Genomic DNA, 18920 nt, shown 5'->3' with positions numbered 1-18920 from the left:
ACAACTTTGTTATTCATGATTCATCCAATATCCATCAACGGTTATGGCCTTTTGGCGAGGAAAGATCTAATTGGCTCCGTCAATATTGGCTTAAAATAGTGATATATGCCTCAACTGAGCGTATCTTGGCCTAAAGTTTAGCAAATGATGGAGCCGACATGAACAGCGCTTAGTTTTGTGTTTTTGGATGCAAGAAGGAAGATATGGGGCGGAGGTGTTTGAGGTCAAATTCAAAGTTATTGTTGAACTTGCTTGAAGAAAACAGTTTTTTTAAGGCTCGTTAGCTTATTTAAAAAATGGCTGCTGCCTGCCCCACCATCAAAGTTGTGATGGTCGGTAAAGCATTTGCGGGCAAGACATGCTTGTGTACAAGGTATCTCCATAAAAGTTTTCCAACATCAAATTCAAATGTAAGTGCGTGAAATAGACCCTTAATCCCATATACCTGATTTTCTCAGCTCATATAAAATGCTGATAAAATGAAAGTTTATCCAATAAATCTTATTATAATGCTAGATGTATGAATTATCCCTTGAATAGGAAAGAACCTTGTGCAGAGGATCTGGCTCCGTGAATCATTTCTCGCATTGCTTCAGTTTTGCAGCTAAGTGAAGGTAATCTTGTTTGCTGGCTTTCATTTATTTCAGACTGTTGGTGCTGCTTATGGCGCAGAATATAGGTTCTACAAAAATGACAAGATAAAATTTGAAATATGGGACACTGCTGGCTCAGAAAGGTAAGTGTGATCTACTAAGTTTGATCAGTTTCAGTACAAAATCAGTACTTATGTGTTTTTAGTACTGATTTGGCACTCTTTTTTTTTGGTAAAAAAATATATACCTTTTTGTCCAATCATCCTGATTTCTTTTCATCTACTCATCATCATTCTTCACATCCTTTTTGTCATATCATTTTTGTGCATTCACATTAAGTCACTTAATATTTATGTCCACCAAAGGGGTACCAGATGCCTCATAAGTCATAACTTGAACGGACCTCTGATCTGACTATTTACAGGATGCTATCAACCCTTCATCACCAATCCAATAATGAAGTTGTACAGTTGCATGTCCTGCCAACCATTTATTTGGCATGCTGACAATTGGGCGGGGTACTACCAAACAGGGTCCATTTCATACTTGAGTCAACGTTTACAGTTCACCGAACTGGTCAACACTGACATCAGGTCAGTGTCCCAAAACTTGTAGTTGTGGGTGGGAAGGGAAATGACATCCAAATGAAAATCATTTTCCACTCTCACCTCCAGTTTTCAAGCCCAATTTTCCACTCCCAATTCCACCGAGAAGGAGCAATTACGTTAATGGTTGTTTTGCATCTGTCACAATTGTAGATAGATTAATGTTTTTGATCATTTTCCCACTCTTTTTGGGCCTTACCTGACTGACAATTTTTCACTCTCATCCTTTTTTTGGTCAGCAATTTTCCCCTCTGACACCCAAGCAAAAATATGATTTTGGGACACTGCATCAGGTTATGTTTTTCTCGTGTTTTGGAGGTGACCGAATCACTCGAATATAGTCTCAGTGAGGCGATATATCCCTACACTTACCTTTTTCTTCGTCCGCTCACCGATTTCTGCTCCGCCCGCCAGGTATGAGAGCTGGCTGCCGCTGTATATGCGCGAGTCCACGGCGGCTGTGGTCTGCTACGATCTCACCAACGCCGAACACTGGGAGAAGGCCAAAAAATACGTCGACGAGATCAAACTGCGCGTCGAGGTGGGTTGCGTTCCACTCATCCAATAATTCTGGTGCCATTCTCATCGCTCGTGAATTGCTTCAGACGCACATTATCGTTGCGTATGTGTCCCGTTTGTTTTAGTGTTATTTGATTTCAATGTGTCAAATGCATGAATGTTTAATATCGTCTTCAAACTGGTTTCCTACGTAAGGCTATTCAGTCCGTCACGTCTTACTTTTTCAATTTTTTTTTTACGCAGTGCATCAAAAAGGCAAAGCCAAAGTGCAAGTCGTCTCGTCAGCATGTTTCTGACATACGTACTGGGTGTCGTGACTGACTGACTGGACCGTGGCTGAATGAGTTGCCGCATTCTGTCGCCAGGGCTGCCGGATATACCTGGTAGGCACCAAGCTGGACGTGATCCAGAAACAGGGCCGCACGGCGCGCCAGGTGGACTTCCACGACGCGGTCGACTACGCCGACTCTGTGCGGGCCGTCTGTGTGCTGGAGACGTCCTCACTCACAGGATACAACGTCGGTCAGTACCACACATCATGCGCTGTGTGCTGGAGACGTCCTCGCTCACAGGATATAACGTCGGTCAGTACCACACTTCACTGAGCGAGACACTACCTATGTGCTGGAGACGTCCTCTCTTACAGGATAATAACGTCGGTCAGTGCCACACATCACAGAATGATACACTGTGTACTTATGAAGACGTCCTCGCTCACGGAATATAACGGCGATTAGTGCCATTCATCTTGTAGAGAATCAGTCTTGAGTGCGAGAGACGTTGAACTCACGCTGGAATTTTTCATTACGAATACTATAGGTAAACCCCACCAGGGCCCGTATTCACGTCGGAATTTTTCGTAAGATTTATCTTACGATCGCTCTTTGTCGTACGATAGTTTGGTATTCACGTTGGCATCGCAAACAGTTAAGATTTATCTTACGATCAAAATTTTGTTCGTAGACATTTGTCGTACGATCGATCGTAAGTGCGATTCACGTCGGGACATCTTACGTCGAATCTTAAGATGATCGTAAGATCTTAATGATGAAGGTATTGGGAAGATACGACTACTCACTGAGCTGTCGTAAGACGTCACCTATGCTTATGAATTGTATATTTAGGTATTGAAATTGTTGTTTATGATTTTTTTGTTCTTGCGAGCGAGCGCGAAAAAGAGTTTTCAATGTAATGGGAAAATATCAGTATGAGCGGTACAGCTCGGAACAGACTACAACGCTTATATAGCGTACAGCCTATAAGCCTATAAGCGTACAGCCTATAACGCTTTTGAGAAGCTTTTATCTCGGCCACCGCTGGGCCGACTGAACCGCGGTCTTTTTTGTTTGGTAGCCCCATCCCTCCTACCTCGTAATTGACTACTCTTGATGCACCTGGGTGATCGCCGTGTCATGTGGCTCTTGCAAAGCCAAGGGTGTCAACTCAGAACCCAAAGTCGTTCTGCTGAATTCACGTTTTTGAGAGGATTATGTCTGAGTAAGCACAGGATCGATTTACTAGGAAATATGTTTGTAGGGTATATTCATCCATTCTGCCAAGGACACGACTTTTCTCGATGCATGTGGGTGACCATGGCTGCACGTGCCACGTGCATAATAAGGAGATGTCATGTTTGTAGCAATTACAATAACTATGTAATTATCGTGCCCATTGCGCTGAAACTTAGCATGTGGGTAGGCACTCATCGGGCAATGCATTTCTATGTGTCACGTTAGGGGTACTACTGCACGTGCGCACGTGCAGTGGTCGCTCCTAGATCTCGGGAACGGCTGGACCAATTGCGCTCAAAATTGGCACATCGGTAGGGACCGCTTAGTAGCGTGCCGGGCAAAAGTCGTTTGGGACCCCTTTGCACGTGCGCACGTGCAGGAGGCCGCTTCCATATATAGAGAACGGCGAGGCCGATTGCGCCCAAATTTGGTACACCTTTAGGAACCGCTTAAGAGGGTGCCGAGCAAATGTCATTTGTGACTCCGGTAACCGGTTGCACGTGCGCGCGCGCAGCAGGCCGCTTCCGGATCTCGAGGACGGCTAGGCCGATTGCGCTTAAATTTGGTACGCCTTTAGGAATCGCTCAGGAGGTTGTCGAGCAAAAGTCAATTGTGACCCTGTTCGCACTTCGCACGTGCGAACACGCAAGAGGCCGCTTCCGGATCTCGAGAACGGCTGGGCCGATTGCGCTTAAATTTGGTACACCTTTAGGAATCGCTTAGGAGGGTGCCGAGTGAAAATGGTGAAAATAATTCTGAAAAATTAGCCGGCTGTGAGAAACAGCACAGATGAAAGGGGGCCAAAAGATATGTTGGCCCCCTTTCAGAGCCAAAGGGGGGCCATATGGCCCCCCTGGATCCGCCCTTGAATCCAAAGTGCTGCAACTTTGAAATTAAATATCTCTGAGTTAAAACTTTTCTCGATGTTGTGAGTGCCCAGACCGGTAAGTGCAGGCCAGGGACCCCATTTTGGCAATCTCAACTCAAAACTAATGTTAACCCTCGCCCGTATTAACCCGCGCCCTGCTGGGGGGGTGTTTGAACACCCCCCCTTGTGGTTTTTCGCGAATATCTCAAAAACGGCGGCGCGGAGCGCCGCCGTTTTTGGTACACCTTATCACACATCAATTCTACACATGTTGTGAAAATTTCAGACCAAGGTCATTCAAGGTCAGGTCACCAGGTCACTTGAAGTGACCTCACCTCATAAAAAGTTTCAATGTCTGTCATAGCTACACCGAGTGACCGATTGCTTTGAAACTTTCAGCGATTGCTAAGAGCAATAGCATGTACAAAATGTATATCTCAGAATTTTGATATCGATGACCTAAGGTCAGGTCAATTTTGCGACCTCCCCAATATAAGTCAATGGGAGAAAATTGAAATGCGCCGCTTTTGGACAAAAGACATTATAAACACTCCCAAACACCGAATTACAAGTGGTTTAGACACACTGAACATGAAAATGGTGTCCATGACCCTTGTTTATGCCCTGAGGTCATCTTAGGTCACGAATGGTATCTAACAGTTTTTCGCAAATAACTTTTGATAGAGGCATGCTAGAGCGATGAAAACGACTTAGATGTGTTCAGCTCGACGATACGGATCGACTGATATGCAACATGACCCTTTCCGGTCAGGTCATGACCTTGACCTGAGGTCAAATTTTCAAGTTGACCTTTCAAGGTCAACTTATAGTTCATTCGATGCGTCTTGACGAGAGGAACACAATGCCGGTAAAAGTAAGCTCGTACAAGGCTTGGGTCAAAAGTTATTGCAGAAAAACTGTTTCCGAAAAAATCGGCTATTTTTGCAATTTTTGCCCCCTGCAGGCAAAACCGTTGACGTTAGGTCAAATCTGAGAGAATTACTCAGAAAGGGCTTTAATAGGGCTATCGAATGCGCTTTTCCGCGGCGCTGTAGCTCTATTGGTTCTCGAGTTATGCGTTGGCTTCTTGGAAATTTTCGACATTCGACCTGGAAATCGGCGACATTTTGCCTTCAATGACCTCTGGTGACCTGACCTTTGACCTGACCAAAAAATTGACCGAAGTGATTTCGTCATTATTTTTGACGCTCTTTCGAACGCCGCCCTCCGCGTATCGCTACGTGGCCCAGGAGCCGAGTTACAAGGGGGGGGGGGTGTTCAAACACCCCCCCCCCCAGCAGGGCGTGGAAATCCAGGACCCCCAGCCGGGCGCGGGTTAAGTTTTGCCAGCCGCGAACGTATAAGAGGGGTCCGTTGGACCACCCCCTTTGCCGTTTCGCCCCTGATCGAGCTAGAGCTTCGCGGAAAAAACGAGCGTGTTGCCCGTGACGAGAGGAAGCCGATGATACCCAATTTTAAGGTCCTAGGTCATTGGTTGACCTTGCAGGTCATGTCAATGACCCAAAAGTCGGGAAAATCGGGACCTGTTAGAACTAGTGGTGTCAATCGGAACTTGAATCTTCGGAATTCCGATTTTTTCCAATGTCCAATTCGGAATTCGGTTGGACAATGGCAGCAGGCTTTGGACAACTTTGGACAATCGCTTGCTACACCTCAACATTTTTAAAAAAGTAGTCGTGTTTAACATTGATTGGCTATTAGAAAGCTCAGCTTTCGATATGATTAACACTTTTGAGCTTGTAACGGTACATGAAAAGCAAATTAAATAACAGTGTTGAGTGTAAACTATTGCGTAGGTGTCGGACATCTTTGGACAAATGGCTGGCTTGGACATTTTTGGACGGACAATCGACGTAAGCATTGGACATTGGACGGACTTTGGACATACTTTTTCTGAAATTGACACCACTAGTTAGAACGTCGTAAAGTGTGGCTGCTATGAGGGTTTTCAGGGTGCTGATCACGAATGTCTTGTTAGTTTTGATCACAGATGATGTCTTTAAGCATTTAGACCAGGTCGGGTCAGGTCAGGTCAACCGGTAGGGGTCGTGACGGGTATTAGTAGTACCTGTCATCCGCCTCTGACAGCTTCGTAACATATTACGAAGGCACCAAAACTACTTCGTATATGTTCACATAGCTGCTAAATTCGAATTCAGCTCCAAAAACTAGCCTAGAGATATGTAAAACTCGAACAAGTGAACCGAGGTCACCAAAGGTCAATGACCTGACCTGACCTTCAGGTGACCTTAACACCCACCCTAATGCATGGGAGCAACATCAAATCACATGTTTGAACGTTTGAAACCACGAAAAGCTTGCAAACGCGCGGCTAATGCGAGCCGACATACGCCGAATCGCGGTTCTGGCCAAACATGGTCTCGGAAAAGAAGTCACAGGTCAAAGGTCATTTGGGTCAGGGTCATGAAATTTTCAGGGTAGGTGTAAAATTGATCAATGCGGGGGTACTGAAAGTTTCGTCGCGATCCGCCGCTTTTTACGCGAGTTAACCGCGAAAAACCTTAGGGGGGTTGCATCAACCTCCCCCCTGTGCCGGCGAGGGTTAAAATGCATGTTTTATCGATTTATTCTCCATATGATGATTTGTAATATAATAATATAGTTTCCATAATACCTAATGGTAAAATAATATCCATAATAACTTTAAAGCATACTAAATCTGGGGTACTTTTATAATGTTAAGAATAGCTCACTGTTTGAATCTATTTCGTTTGCTGTATCATTTGACGGAGGATCCATTTTCTATGTCGTCCCGGAATATGCTGCTAAAAATCAAATCTTCGGAACTGCTACGACATCTTAAGTTGGGTCGTAGGATAAATCCTAGGACTTTTGACATGAATACCAAATTATCTTAAGATTGTCAACGTGAATTAGAAGTATCCTAAATATCCAGACTGATCGTACGATAAAAAGTTAAGATGGTCAACATGAATACCAAATCGATCGTACGATGAAAACTGATCGGAAGATGTCGACGTGAATACGGGCCCAGAATTCAAACTTTTGAGGTTTCTTTTATATTTTCTGGTAAGTTGCTTATGCATGCAGCTTATAGCATGTTTTTATTTGGCAAATTTTCCCCGTTTAGTTCATAAAGAATATCGCATCTCGCAGCCCACCTACATCGCCTCTGCTCTATATAACCTCGATTCGCCTCGCTTACCTCGGTCTCGCCAAATATAGCATGCCATTCGACCCAAGTGCCTCTTTTAGCTCAGTTAAATTACGCCCTTAGTTCCGTTTGTTTTCCTTGACCTTCAGTTGTCGGCTGCGTAAGGACAGCTGTCGCCAATCTGTATTATTTACACGCCGAATCAAAGTAACAGCGAGACTCCGAGCACAATTTCAGTTTGTTTGAACGGTGGTCTAGGCTGCTGTACGTTACTCAAAGTGACCGAACGATCATGTGTCGTCACGGCACGACACTGACCTGGTTTACCGTAGTTATTTGTGGCAGTAACCCAGACACATGGCGATCTATCGTAAACATTGTGTCCGGCGACCTCCGTGGTTACGTGTAGCGTATGGCTTTTATCAAGGGCTGTCTTTGAGGGAATTTCGATAGCCACTGTTGTGTGGCGGCGCGATAACCGTTATGTAAGGACTTTCGGCCAGCGTAGCAATGACAAAGCTGTGCTTCGCGTGTCATCGTTTTACAGGAACAAAACGATGCTTTCTCGCATTTTTCTTCTAACAAATAAGGGCATGAAATCTGAAGCAGCGATATAATTGTGTTGTGTCATTGGTTGCGTAATCAGTAAATACGGATACACAGCACAGTAGCGACAGGTTCCAAGTACAGCTTATTGCTTCAACTCAAATAGCGGAGTCATGCATCGCTATCATCTTTCCTTACATACAATTCATTCTCCTCCATACCCGAACTCATGCTGGGCTACTTATCTAACCCACCTCACGTCCGTTTGTCCGCAGTGGAGGTGTTTGACCGCATCTTTAACGACTGCGCGGCCGACGTGGTGCGCCAGTTTCGCGAGAGCCGCGCCGCCGGCGGAGGTCAGTCGGTGAGACTGGGCGCGGGCGCGCACCGCGGCCGATGCTGTCCCTGACCGGTGGGTATCGAGGGCCGAGCGGCCACACCATCGTCAGACGTCAGTGCCCCGCGTGTGGTGAGTTTCCCCGGCGAGAGGCGGCCGGCTGTCGCCCAGTGAGCCGCTGCACCAGTCCCACGAGGGTTGGTGGGGGAGGTGGGAGAGGTAAGAGTCAGGAAAACGCCGCCCTGGAGGGGAGGGAGAGGAGGTGCTGCAGACGAGTATGTAACCCTCGACTGGAGAAGAACTCTCGCATCGGAAGGTGGACGCCTTACGGTCGCTCGCCGACGACTGTGACGCAAGTGTGCCGTGTTTGCTCGTATTTATGTGATATTTGTCGTCTTTCGGTGCGACAGTTGTTTAGCAGCGCCGTTTGCCCTGCGGGTCTCTGGGACGAGTCCGCAATCCTGCCTCCCCAGACTAGTCCGAAATATGGGCGGGCGTCGGCGGAATGGTCCGAAAACTTTCATGGAATATGGCGTTTTGAGTAGTTTGCATCCCAGAGTTGGACCGGGCGCAGTAGGCATTCCTTACTAGATCGTGTAACGTTTTCATATTGGGTTATTTACTGAGGCTGCTTACAAACATTTATTTGCCGTTTGAACTGGTACATATTTTGATTAGTTGCAATGCAACGAATTAACTGCCCTATCCCTGGAGCAGCATCGACGCACATTTCGAGATCTTGGAATCTCCGCGTTCGTCCGTCCCCTTCGGGACTAGTTTGCGGAAGGGATGGTGTCCGTAGCTTTTTGATCAACGTTCCCATGAAGTGTCTTAAGACGCGCCTGTTCCGTTGTGAAGTGGTTTGCATTATATTTTGTTCGGTGGTGTGCCACCGGGTTTCCTGCGTGCCATGACTGGGCGGTTGCTGGCCGTGTGGGTATCGTCTTCCATGTGTATACCTCAGCTAATCCAGTGGCGGTCGGCTCTGCAATAGTCATGTATCGGTGCTGAGGCCCGTCAGCTGATCTGTGAGGAGGGGCGCTCGCTCGCCCGCGCCGCGTTGTGAGACGCCCTGAGACAATACTCGCCTGTGTTTGTGCGTGTGCGTGTGCTCGGGGTGCGCCGCGGGCTGTGATCGCTGTCTTCCCGGCATAGTGGCGGTGCAAGAGTGACAGGTGACCCTTGCGTAATTCCGTCAGGGCGATGCTGCGTTTGCGGCGGCTGGAGGAGAGATCGATAATCGCCTAGAATCATAGTTCACGACAGCCGGTCGTACAGTGACGCATCTGTTGATTATGACGTCATTGTCTCTAGGATCGCTGTCCAGTCGGTAATCATGCTGCATAAGACTGTTGTACAGATTCCTAGTCGATCGGCCCACGGCTCAGCGCCCGAGTTTACCGGTAGAACCGAGACCGTGTGGTAAGAACAGCGAGTAGTGGGGCAGAGTAGCAGAGTCCCTCCCGTCTGGGCTAGACGGCCGCTCGACAGCACACCACGCATCAGGGTATTTATTCCGCGTGCCGCAATCGTTGCCTTATAGTGCCTTGTAAACGTCCGAAGCATGCCCAGTGTAATGTGTATCGGGGAAAATATATTTTCATTTCTTAACGGTTTCGCGACTTGTTAACCGTCTTGGCAGTGAGACTTGTGTTTTCGAAAAATGCGGAAGCAAAAAATCATTCATCCGAAAGAGCTATCGCCGAAACTGCCTCAGTTTCGGGACGGAATACAAAATATCCCGTTCAAATCATTCAAATACATATTCTTATAAGTCGAGTGCGATAAACCCGGGTTCAGACTCACCCTTCTGGTCTTAAGATCATTTGGCTTCTACGCTTGTATTCACACTTTGCAAGCAGTTCCATTGCATATGCGTAACAGCCTGCCCAGACGATTGGGAAACCAAGCAATCCGTAATAACCGTTCAATAATCACAGCACGTTAATTACTAAACACCGTCCATGAAGGTAACGCATTGCAGCACCCCTTGCATATGCTACAATTCCATGAACTGCGATTAAAAGTATGCGTTTGCATATACTTATGTAACCACTAGCCAGTCTAGATAACAAAAAGCCAGTCAATCTGGATAACAGAAGCGAGTGTCGACTCGACACAATACGCTAATAAATAGAATGTGTAACAAACAACGCAACAAAACTTATCGAAAACAAACAAACACGACTCATGGTTGAAATTAGCGACAGTAAGCGGACTGGCCACCAACTTATCTACCGGCACAAAAGGAGCTCCGATTTACCGAATAACACCAGCTGCAGAGCGTGTCACAAGGCGTCCCAGGTCGCGACACCCGAATGCCCAGAAAGGGACTTACACCTAACTGAGTGGTGACCCACTAGGGTGCTAAAATTATAAATACTGACGTAAGGCAGTAAAGTATCGACAGTAGCCCGCACCGGAAGAAATCTAATCTAGATATGACACTAAAGATACTTTGTATAGCAATGCATTAGCTGGTATGGTACCTACGCAGCGTATCGCGGCTCACCATAGCGCAAATAGCAGTGTAAACAATGTCGCTCGCTCATGTCGCAATGTGAAGTACAAACGTCAACGTGAGGCTCCCGCTCCTCTAAATCCTCACCGCACTTCAGCTGTGTGGTAACCCACCTATAATGCGCAGCATTTCAATTCAACAAGCCATCGCAATAAATACCACGCCGATGACTCGCGTTCCTCTCGACACGCCTCTCAGTCTCGGGTCCTTGGGTAACTCCCTGTGGACGGCACCGGCGACCAGCTCACTGCTCAGCCCATTATGGGGACGGGTGTGACACACGGCCACCGCAGCTGCCCCGCACTGTCTCTAACCATCAGCGGTACGTACCACAGTTCAGTAGACTTCACCCGGCCGCGGCAGCTGTCCCGCACAGTCCACCCCATGATCGTTACGTACCACAGCTCAGGAGACTGCGCCGGGCTGCAGCGGGTCGAACTGACACACGGTGTCCGCCCGCCAGTGCAGCTCGGAGCCGGAAAACACCACCGACCAAACGTGAGGGATGAAGAACGCCTCCGGGTCCGACTCCTCCACGTACTTGAACTTGAGCTCCGGAAATTTCTGCGGGGGAGGGGTAGCTTGCGTTATCCATAATATCCTTGCGTCAATTTTTATTGAAAAGTAGACTAACAGTCTCAATTTAGCGACAAGCTGATAACAGATAATAAGTAACATCAAAAGCTGAGGCACGACAACTGCTTACATGCCCTACATATCGCGTAGCAGTCAAAAGGTGCTATAGAATCGAAACAAGAGCACTGAGTAGGTAGATGTGTTCTGTGTGGACTCACCCGCAGCCGCTCCATGGGGAACATCCTGACGCCCTCCTGGATGACGGCCAGCACCTCCTTCACGCCCGGCTCCTTGGGCAGGCTGGCCACCTTCTCGTGAAAGTGGGCCAGCACCTGTGTAGGTACAAGCAGCAGTGCGCAGTCAGAACTAACCACCACCGCTCGGGGACTCATGTCAGCAGGGTCGACACAAAACCACTGAGTCACAGGCCATCGTCAAGCCTGGTTATACTCCATCCCAAGTCGTCAACATTATCGGTGCCCGTTCACCTCCCTCCTCCAGCCTCCCTTCCCCCTTTAGAAACGTCGGATCCCATCCCATAGTGTGAGCCTAATCTTCATTCTGTGGGTGAAGCTGCCCGCCCCTCGTCCGACGACTGACCGTCTCGATGTTGCGCGATATGTCCTGGAAGCCGGTGTGGCTGAGACAGGCCTGAATTGCCTCCCGTTTGTACAGCAGGGCGTACACCAGGTTCGGGTTGTGCGCCAGCTGCGCCGTCAGACACGAGTTGATGATCTCCAGCAGCATCTTCACCACGTCCTCCAGCACCGTCACGTCCTGCAGCGGCAAAACACGCCACCAGTCAGACAGATTATGTTCGGCAGCACTAATACTTCGCTTTAGCTGTCTAAACGAGGTAGGAAGGCGATTTCCCCATTCGCCAAGCATCACAGCTCCGAAACATTTTGACAGGGAACTCTTCAAAAGCAATCAAGGCATTTCTGTTGAAACGAATCACAGTGAACTAAAGAGACTGCCTATCCAGATAATACCCGAGTCGACCGCAGCGAACAAAAGAGGCATTTGTGCCCATCAAGACCACAAACTACCTAAATTACCTCCCGCATTTCATCTCCCCGCCGGGGCCGGGGAGTCCCCGGCCTGACCGACCTGCAGTGAGACGCCGTCGGGCGGCGGCTGCGCCTGCAGCAGCTGCAGCTGCCGGCTGTGGCGGCGCGACAGCTGCTCCAACAGCGACACCAGCCGCTGGCAGACGAACGGGTGCAGCTGGCGGAACTCGGCCGACATGTTGGCCAGCGCCGCCAGACAGTTGGTGTGCAGGTACTTGTCCTGAAAAAAACGGACAATTTAGTGTGCAATCGGTGCAATGAACGAAAGCGACGACTACATAGCAAACACTTCAGGCGTTTCCTTATCACACACTAAATATCCGGTCCGATTATCCGACTCAAATATCCGACTATTTCCACATACACTTACACATACACAGTAGGTATATCACTGATCCACTATGTATATTCCGTATTCCCCTGTATCCTGCTCATGTCTCGTCTCATACGTACTGTCCTGTGTGCGCTGTTCAAGTATTTAAATCCCATCCGCACTCACCCGCGTGTTATTCATGTTGAACTGAATGGCTCGGACCAGCACCAGGACGATCAGCCCGCCCACGGAGATGTCCGTCACCGAACGCTCCGTGAACCACGGAGCAGACTTGACCAGCTGAGGACAGAATGAGCAGTTGTTATTTGTATTAGGCATAAAGGATCAACATTAAACAAGCTTTTGATGTAAGCCGACCGCCTGCGCTAGCTAATAAGATTCATCGGACCACATCAAAAGGAAAAAGCCAAGGAAAACAGTAAAAAGAACGCCGATGAGGCGAATATCACCGATAAGTTTCGGCAAATCACGACGCCTGATCATCACTTTAACCAGCATGCCAGACTAGCCACCAGGCTAGATCAACGAATCCCCAGCATTGGCTCGAGCCGGGTCATCCAACCCACCGTGTCGTGCACGCTGCGGTTGAAGAGCGGGTCCTCGGTGAGGATGAGCAGCACGATCAGCGACATGTACAGCTGGTGGCTGCTGCTGCTGTTGTCAGCCACACGGTACAGCGTCAGTAGCGTCGGCATTACCTGCGGAAGGGTAGGGCGGCATGACGGAGTGCTAGAGCGGACAGCACACAGTTTATAGTTAAATGTACAAGGAAAACATCACTATTTATCCTGGACCTGTCCCCAGAATGAGTCGTTAACGAAACAACTCGGTGCATGAGGAATGCAAGTGATTCTTTTTGTACCCACAACAGTAAAACACGGCTGTATGCGTGCGTTGTCCGATATTTCCGATTCAATACGTTAGCCATAAGCTCTACGTCCATTTTTAAGCCGCTATATTTCCAAAAAATTCCTTTAAAAAATCCTTTAAAAAGTGCCAGTAGCTCGAAGCTGAGCCCAAATGCGTTTACAAAACGGTTGTATTGCTAGATATTGGTACTACAGCCCACAATATCCCCAGCCATCCGTCCCACACCACACGACCACCAGACAGCGCCACTGACCGGCGTATCAACGTCTGTCCTCGACAGCACGTAGGTGCGGAAGGCGGCGCTCTTGTGCAGCAGCAGATAGAGCAGCAGAGAGGCCGGTTCACTCGGCGGGAGGTCACACAGCGCGTTCAGCAGCCGGCCAAAGTCAACCCGGAACGAGTGGGGCCGCACCATCAGCTGCGGCTCCGCAGGGTCTGCGCAGGGGCAGGGAGGGACCGGTCAGCACGCATAATCAGCTACTGTAAGTACATAGAACCGACTGCGCTCGAGGTGCCATCCTACATCAAAACAAGATCTTAAAGAGCTATTTCGTCGCAACTCGTCCAGATATTTCGAACATAACTACGTGTATACAATTAAATCAAAGCGTCATGGGGACATAATGTATGTGGGTGTGAGGAGGGGGTATCCCGGCCACCACCACTGACCGTGAAAGTTGGCCATCTCGAACATGGCTCTGCGGTGCGGGTTGTCGAGCGGGCTGCGCCGGTCCGTGCAGTGGTTCCCCAGCACCAGCAGCAGCAGCAGACTCTGGGCGGCTACCGGCGGCCAGTGGTCGGCGGTCTCCTCAGCGCCGCCGGCCGTGAGGCTGCTGTATCCGAGCGTCAGCGCGCTCCACAGACCGCCTGTCGGGGCACACACGGTATTTACTTCACACTACTTGCCACCCGCCCGCAGTCCAACACCGGCTCTCAAATTCCTGCTAATTTCCGTCGGCTCGCAGTCGAACACCGGATGTTTTCAACGTGGCATAATATTAATGGAGAAAAACCCTCTCCTCTAAGGAGCTATGTAAGGATAACTAGCGACGACTTACAAAGAACCATTGGCAGTTATAACGAAAAGCCGACAGAATTTTCAAACGCCAGTCGCCACTCACCAGCGAGTCCGAGGGTGAAGCTGCCGCCGCCGTCCGGGCCGTCCGCAGTCGACCAGTCCGGGGCCCGGTCTCTAGCCGACACACGCCGCAGCAGGGTCTTGACGAAGGGGCCCGCGTCGGCGGCCGGCTGGGCCGACAGCAGCAGCCTGACGACGGGCAGACACATATAACAGTGGTTTTAGACAGGCTGCTACCCATGAGTATGTGCTGTCTATTATGCAGTCCGATGTGAGACGTGGCTACAGCATAGTCAGACAAGCGCTACAGCCAGAGAGGCGATATCTGATAGTGCCAGGGGCTTACCTGTAGACGGGCAGCTCATGAGCTGGTTTGGTAGTGTACATCTGACAGCCAAGTAGAATCAGCAGGGTGTTCAGAGCCTCCAGGTGAATGAAGTACGTATTTTCCCTGCAATCAGTCAGCATATTCTACATGATAGCGGAGCAAAACGAAAACGTCGACGATAGGAAAATATAGGTCCGAGCAGGATGACCATGACCAAGCAATATTGACCCGTAAGAAATTATGCCAAACGTTCAGCTAAAAACCCACGACAAGGCCTCCCTCGACTCTCAGTGCCAATTAACTGACTAGAATACAGGTGCAGTGTGATGGCCAATATTAATGTCCCCTTGTAAGCCTACCCACGTGTTTCTATACTGACTGTAGCGGCAGTGTGATGGTCATGTCGGTCAGTGTGCCGATCAGCAGCAGCAGCGGGTCGGATCCGGCCGGCGGCGGCACCCCGTCGGGCAGCGGCAGCGCACGACACTGGCGCACCAGCTGCTCCTCGTCCGAACAGGAGACCAGCCGCTGGCACAGCTGGCGGACCAGCTGCGCAGCTGCCAGCGTCTCCCGGCGCAGGTCGTCGCTGCGGGACCGGGGGGCATGGTCAGTGGGTGATTAACGAGACACAGCGGAATACTGCGAGATCGCGGGTACGGGCAGTACGAACACTTCCTCAAAGCACACCATCACCAAGTACAATCGATTCGCAGAGCATTCTCAAAGAGAATTTCTGTCGATGTGAGATGTATGGACACATTGGACAGTAGACACTGCAGTCTGCAAGTAACAAAACTCACCATTTCAGGGCCAAAGATGACTTCAAATCGGTTACTTTCAACGAGAATATCTTTATCAGGGCAGCAAAATTTCCTGTCTTGGGATTATTTGTCTGAAATGTGTTGAAGAGGTCTTGCAAGTTGCTTTCCAGATTCTTGTCATCGTTTCTGGAACCAATACAGTATCAGTCAGACAAATGCAGATGTGAGTCAAATGCAGATAGTGCAGGGTGTCTGAACGCAATATTTATGTCCCTGTAAAGTGTATCACCAGATGAGCAAACCCATTGAATACTACTGACAGCTTATCCAATGTCTAACCGAAATCTGACCTCAGAATATGGTATCAGGTCTCTTGACCTTAACTGGCAACCTACATTGGCACCAGTTACCATTCTAGGTCAGCCGGCTTTCTACATGCAGAGTCGGCATCGGTGTGTTCAGAAAAGAAAATTCTGGCAGGAAATTGCTGTTGTTATCATCCTCGGTGGCCCACAGCCACTGTCATATAGCGGCTCCAACAGATCCTAAGCTGCAGAAGCTAGACCAGCGAGGCTCAGGCACCGAAGCAGCATGTAGGAACTTCGTGTGTCCGCCTCACGACACACCGCACAGTCCGAGTCCGACCGAACACATCATCAGATGTCCGCCATCCAACAGAGGTTCCTCGCCTGTCTCCCGTATATACCAGCCACAGTGAAAACGCCAGAAGCATTCTGTCACACTTGCACGTTTAATCCAAATGGACAGTTCTGGGCGCTCTCACAAATGTGTGATAGTTGCGTGGATGTCCGTCGCACATTTCAATGCTTGTTTCATTAGCAAGCTGCGAGGGAGAGCTCTAAAGGCATGTCAAAGAATGCCCTAATTCGTTATTGCATTTCTGCTCGCCTGGGCCATGCCTTGCACACCTGAGATTTGCAATGCATGCCTGAGGAAAGCTTGTTGTAGTGGAGGGAGGACCCATGCACCCATACTGCAAAGTATGCCAATAGAAGAACCACATCCAGTAAGTACCTGCCTGTTGCGATTTATCCAGGGTAATTATTGTGTGATGTGCCTACCATGGTTACCCCAATGGTGTCGATACTGCCATTTAGCTAAACGGCTTGACAATCTGTGAAGGTTCCAGTTAAGAAATAAAAACATGAATGGCAAAATGTGGGCCATCGCATGCATGCATTTTCGGCATCTCTCGTCATCATCATTAGCTGCATCGAACAACAAATCTGGTAGGCAAGTCATTCGCGGCGGATTTGGTTAGGATTAGGACGTTAGGTATTTTGTACTTTGCCGCGGCAAAGTGGCGGCCCTCAGGCCTCAAGGCCCGCCATCAGCCATACGCATCTCGCCGTACCACCGAGCGATAACGCTAAACCTCACATGATCGAGAGCATTCTTGATTATGAATGCCGCAAAGTGCAGAATGCAACAAACTCAGATTCTTTGGGTGCAACTTATTAGCTGCGTCGAACATACCCGATAAATCGTTCGCATCTGACTGTTTGAAGCGGTAAAACGGTGATCTTCTAGCCCTCACATCGGCCACGCACTCCTCGAATCCCTCACATCGGCCATGCTCTATACTCATCCCTCTCAGTCTGCCGCTGGCACCACGCGGCTCGCAAAGCCGAGCGGTGCTTTTCGTGTTGTACCTAACAGTGCGAACTTCCGGGCGACCCACGTGATTGATGGGACAACCAGAGGGCTGTTCACGGGCCCTGTGTGCGGTCAGACCGTACACAGCCTCCAAATTCCACCCACTGCGTCTCTACGTCAGCCTTCCGTCACCGCACACAGCGACCGCTGTGGCCGGTAGGGACTGGCCACAGCAACCGTCCACCGCACGCAGCCTGACGTCAGAACCGCCTACCCATCCCCTACCCCACGCCTGCTGCACACACCGCACACACAGCACTCAGCAGTTTGCGGTGCCCGTCAACACCCCTCAGCACTGGCATAGTCCGTTCTGATGACCGCATACTCATTAAGACCCGAGAGGATACTGAATTAGGTACATGTCAAAGCTCCAACAATGTTTTTTTGATTTTCCTCATTTATCTGCTCTGATCTGCCATGTCAATCACTAAGCCAATTCCACACAGCACTACCATTTGCATTTAGCATATACATTTATTCAGCATTTACAGCACTGCAGATTTGCTACCTACACTAAATCTGCACCACACCAAGCCAAAGCTGCAACGCACCGCACCAAATCCGCACCAGCCGAGCAAGCCCGCACAGACGAGATCTCTTTGTAATTACCATACTTTGCAGACTGGCCATGCACTACAGAGATCTTGTTGAAGCATGTTGTGTCTTGCAGTCTGGATTGAAATAAGCTCCGAGTAGGGAACGATCACACAATCAAATTATACACAAGAATCTTAATCCAATATTCAAAGTGACTTACCTCGTTAATTTCCTTGCAAGTTTGAATCCAAGCAACTGATTCCAAAATGGGTCATTCGGAGCGATGAGATCTTCGCCAACAAATTTCCGAAGCTCCGGGCTGTCTTGGATGCTCTTGAGATCACTCGCACCAGCGCCCATTATTGCTCAATATATGGGGACATCAATATGCATTTATCCTGAAGGAAAATGCACCGCTATTTAATGTCAGTTCACGACGACCTGTCCTTATCCTATGCTGTGCGCGAATAAAATAATGCATTGAAATGTTTGTTGATATGTCACGAGACAGATACGACGCGTTCGATTCGTTCTTAAAAAAGAAGATGCTACCAAAATAAAATAGGGTGAATTTACATCGAAACGACTTCGACAGTCGACACGCGGCATTCTATCGCTACGTCTGACATGCATGCAAATAAAATTATGTTGCATTATCAAAAGATCACTTTTAAGCAAAATGCCCACAGTTTCAACCAATAGGTTTTCATCAATGCACAAATACGGATCTTCGCCCATGCGTACCTTCTGGCGAACTTTATGTGAGCCAGGCCAGCTTTTCATTACCATTACAGAAGTGCTTGCTCACTGATGCAAAGGCAGCATTGATCGCAATTTTGTCCATCCGGCAGGCAAAACTTTGGGAGATAAGCTGTAGCAATAACTCTGTTGTACCTTGCACTTTAAGGTTCTTATCCGCACAATAGGCAAAAAAAAAATAATTCAGTGATCTTGTTTATTTGTATATTGGGGTTATAGGGCGCGCCGACTACGAAGGTCATGTCGCGCGGTCGCGCTCGCCAATAATCCAGT

The 18920-nt window shown here is 48.8% G+C and overlaps 2 protein-coding genes across 3 annotated transcripts; one reads left to right on the top strand and one right to left on the bottom strand.

The window, feature by feature from the left end:
* Positions 1 to 77: 77 nt before the first annotated feature.
* Positions 78 to 9747, top strand: LOC122381907 (ras-related protein Rab-24-like). Of its 2 annotated transcripts, none has more exons than XM_043366685.1 (5): positions 78 to 410; positions 648 to 736; positions 1613 to 1739; positions 2083 to 2301; positions 8075 to 8209. In XM_043366685.1, the coding sequence occupies exons 1-5, from the start codon at positions 297 to 299 to the stop codon at positions 8165 to 8167; spliced, it is 642 nt and encodes a 213-aa protein (XP_043222620.1). In that variant the 5' UTR covers positions 78 to 296; the 3' UTR covers positions 8168 to 8209. The 2 variants fall into 2 exon arrangements, with proteins under 2 accessions (XP_043222620.1, XP_043222621.1); XM_043366686.1 differs by having other exon boundaries at positions 79 to 410; positions 2083 to 2239; positions 8075 to 9747.
* Positions 9748 to 9961: 214 nt separating this feature from the next.
* LOC122381906 (dymeclin-like) lies at positions 9962 to 18391 on the bottom strand. The gene is made up of 13 exons (XM_043366684.1): positions 18109 to 18391; positions 15714 to 15860; positions 15293 to 15499; positions 14932 to 15036; positions 14629 to 14774; positions 14177 to 14374; positions 13761 to 13942; positions 13204 to 13335; positions 12803 to 12916; positions 12344 to 12523; positions 11834 to 12010; positions 11452 to 11565; positions 9962 to 11221 (listed from the first exon to the last, which is right to left on the bottom strand). Exons 1-13 carry the CDS (start codon positions 18246 to 18248, stop codon positions 11063 to 11065), a joined length of 2001 nt encoding a protein of 666 aa, XP_043222619.1. The 5' UTR covers positions 18249 to 18391; the 3' UTR covers positions 9962 to 11062.
* Positions 18392 to 18920: the final 529 nt, after the last annotated feature.

This window comes from Amphibalanus amphitrite, unplaced genomic scaffold (assembly GCF_019059575.1).
Source record: "Amphibalanus amphitrite isolate SeventyFive unplaced genomic scaffold, NRLGWU_Aamphi_draft 000129F_arrow, whole genome shotgun sequence".
NCBI classification, from domain to species: Eukaryota; Metazoa; Arthropoda; class Thecostraca; order Balanomorpha; family Balanidae; genus Amphibalanus; species Amphibalanus amphitrite.
Note: the sequence above shows the minus strand (reverse complement) of the source record. Positions and strands in the feature narration are given on the sequence as shown.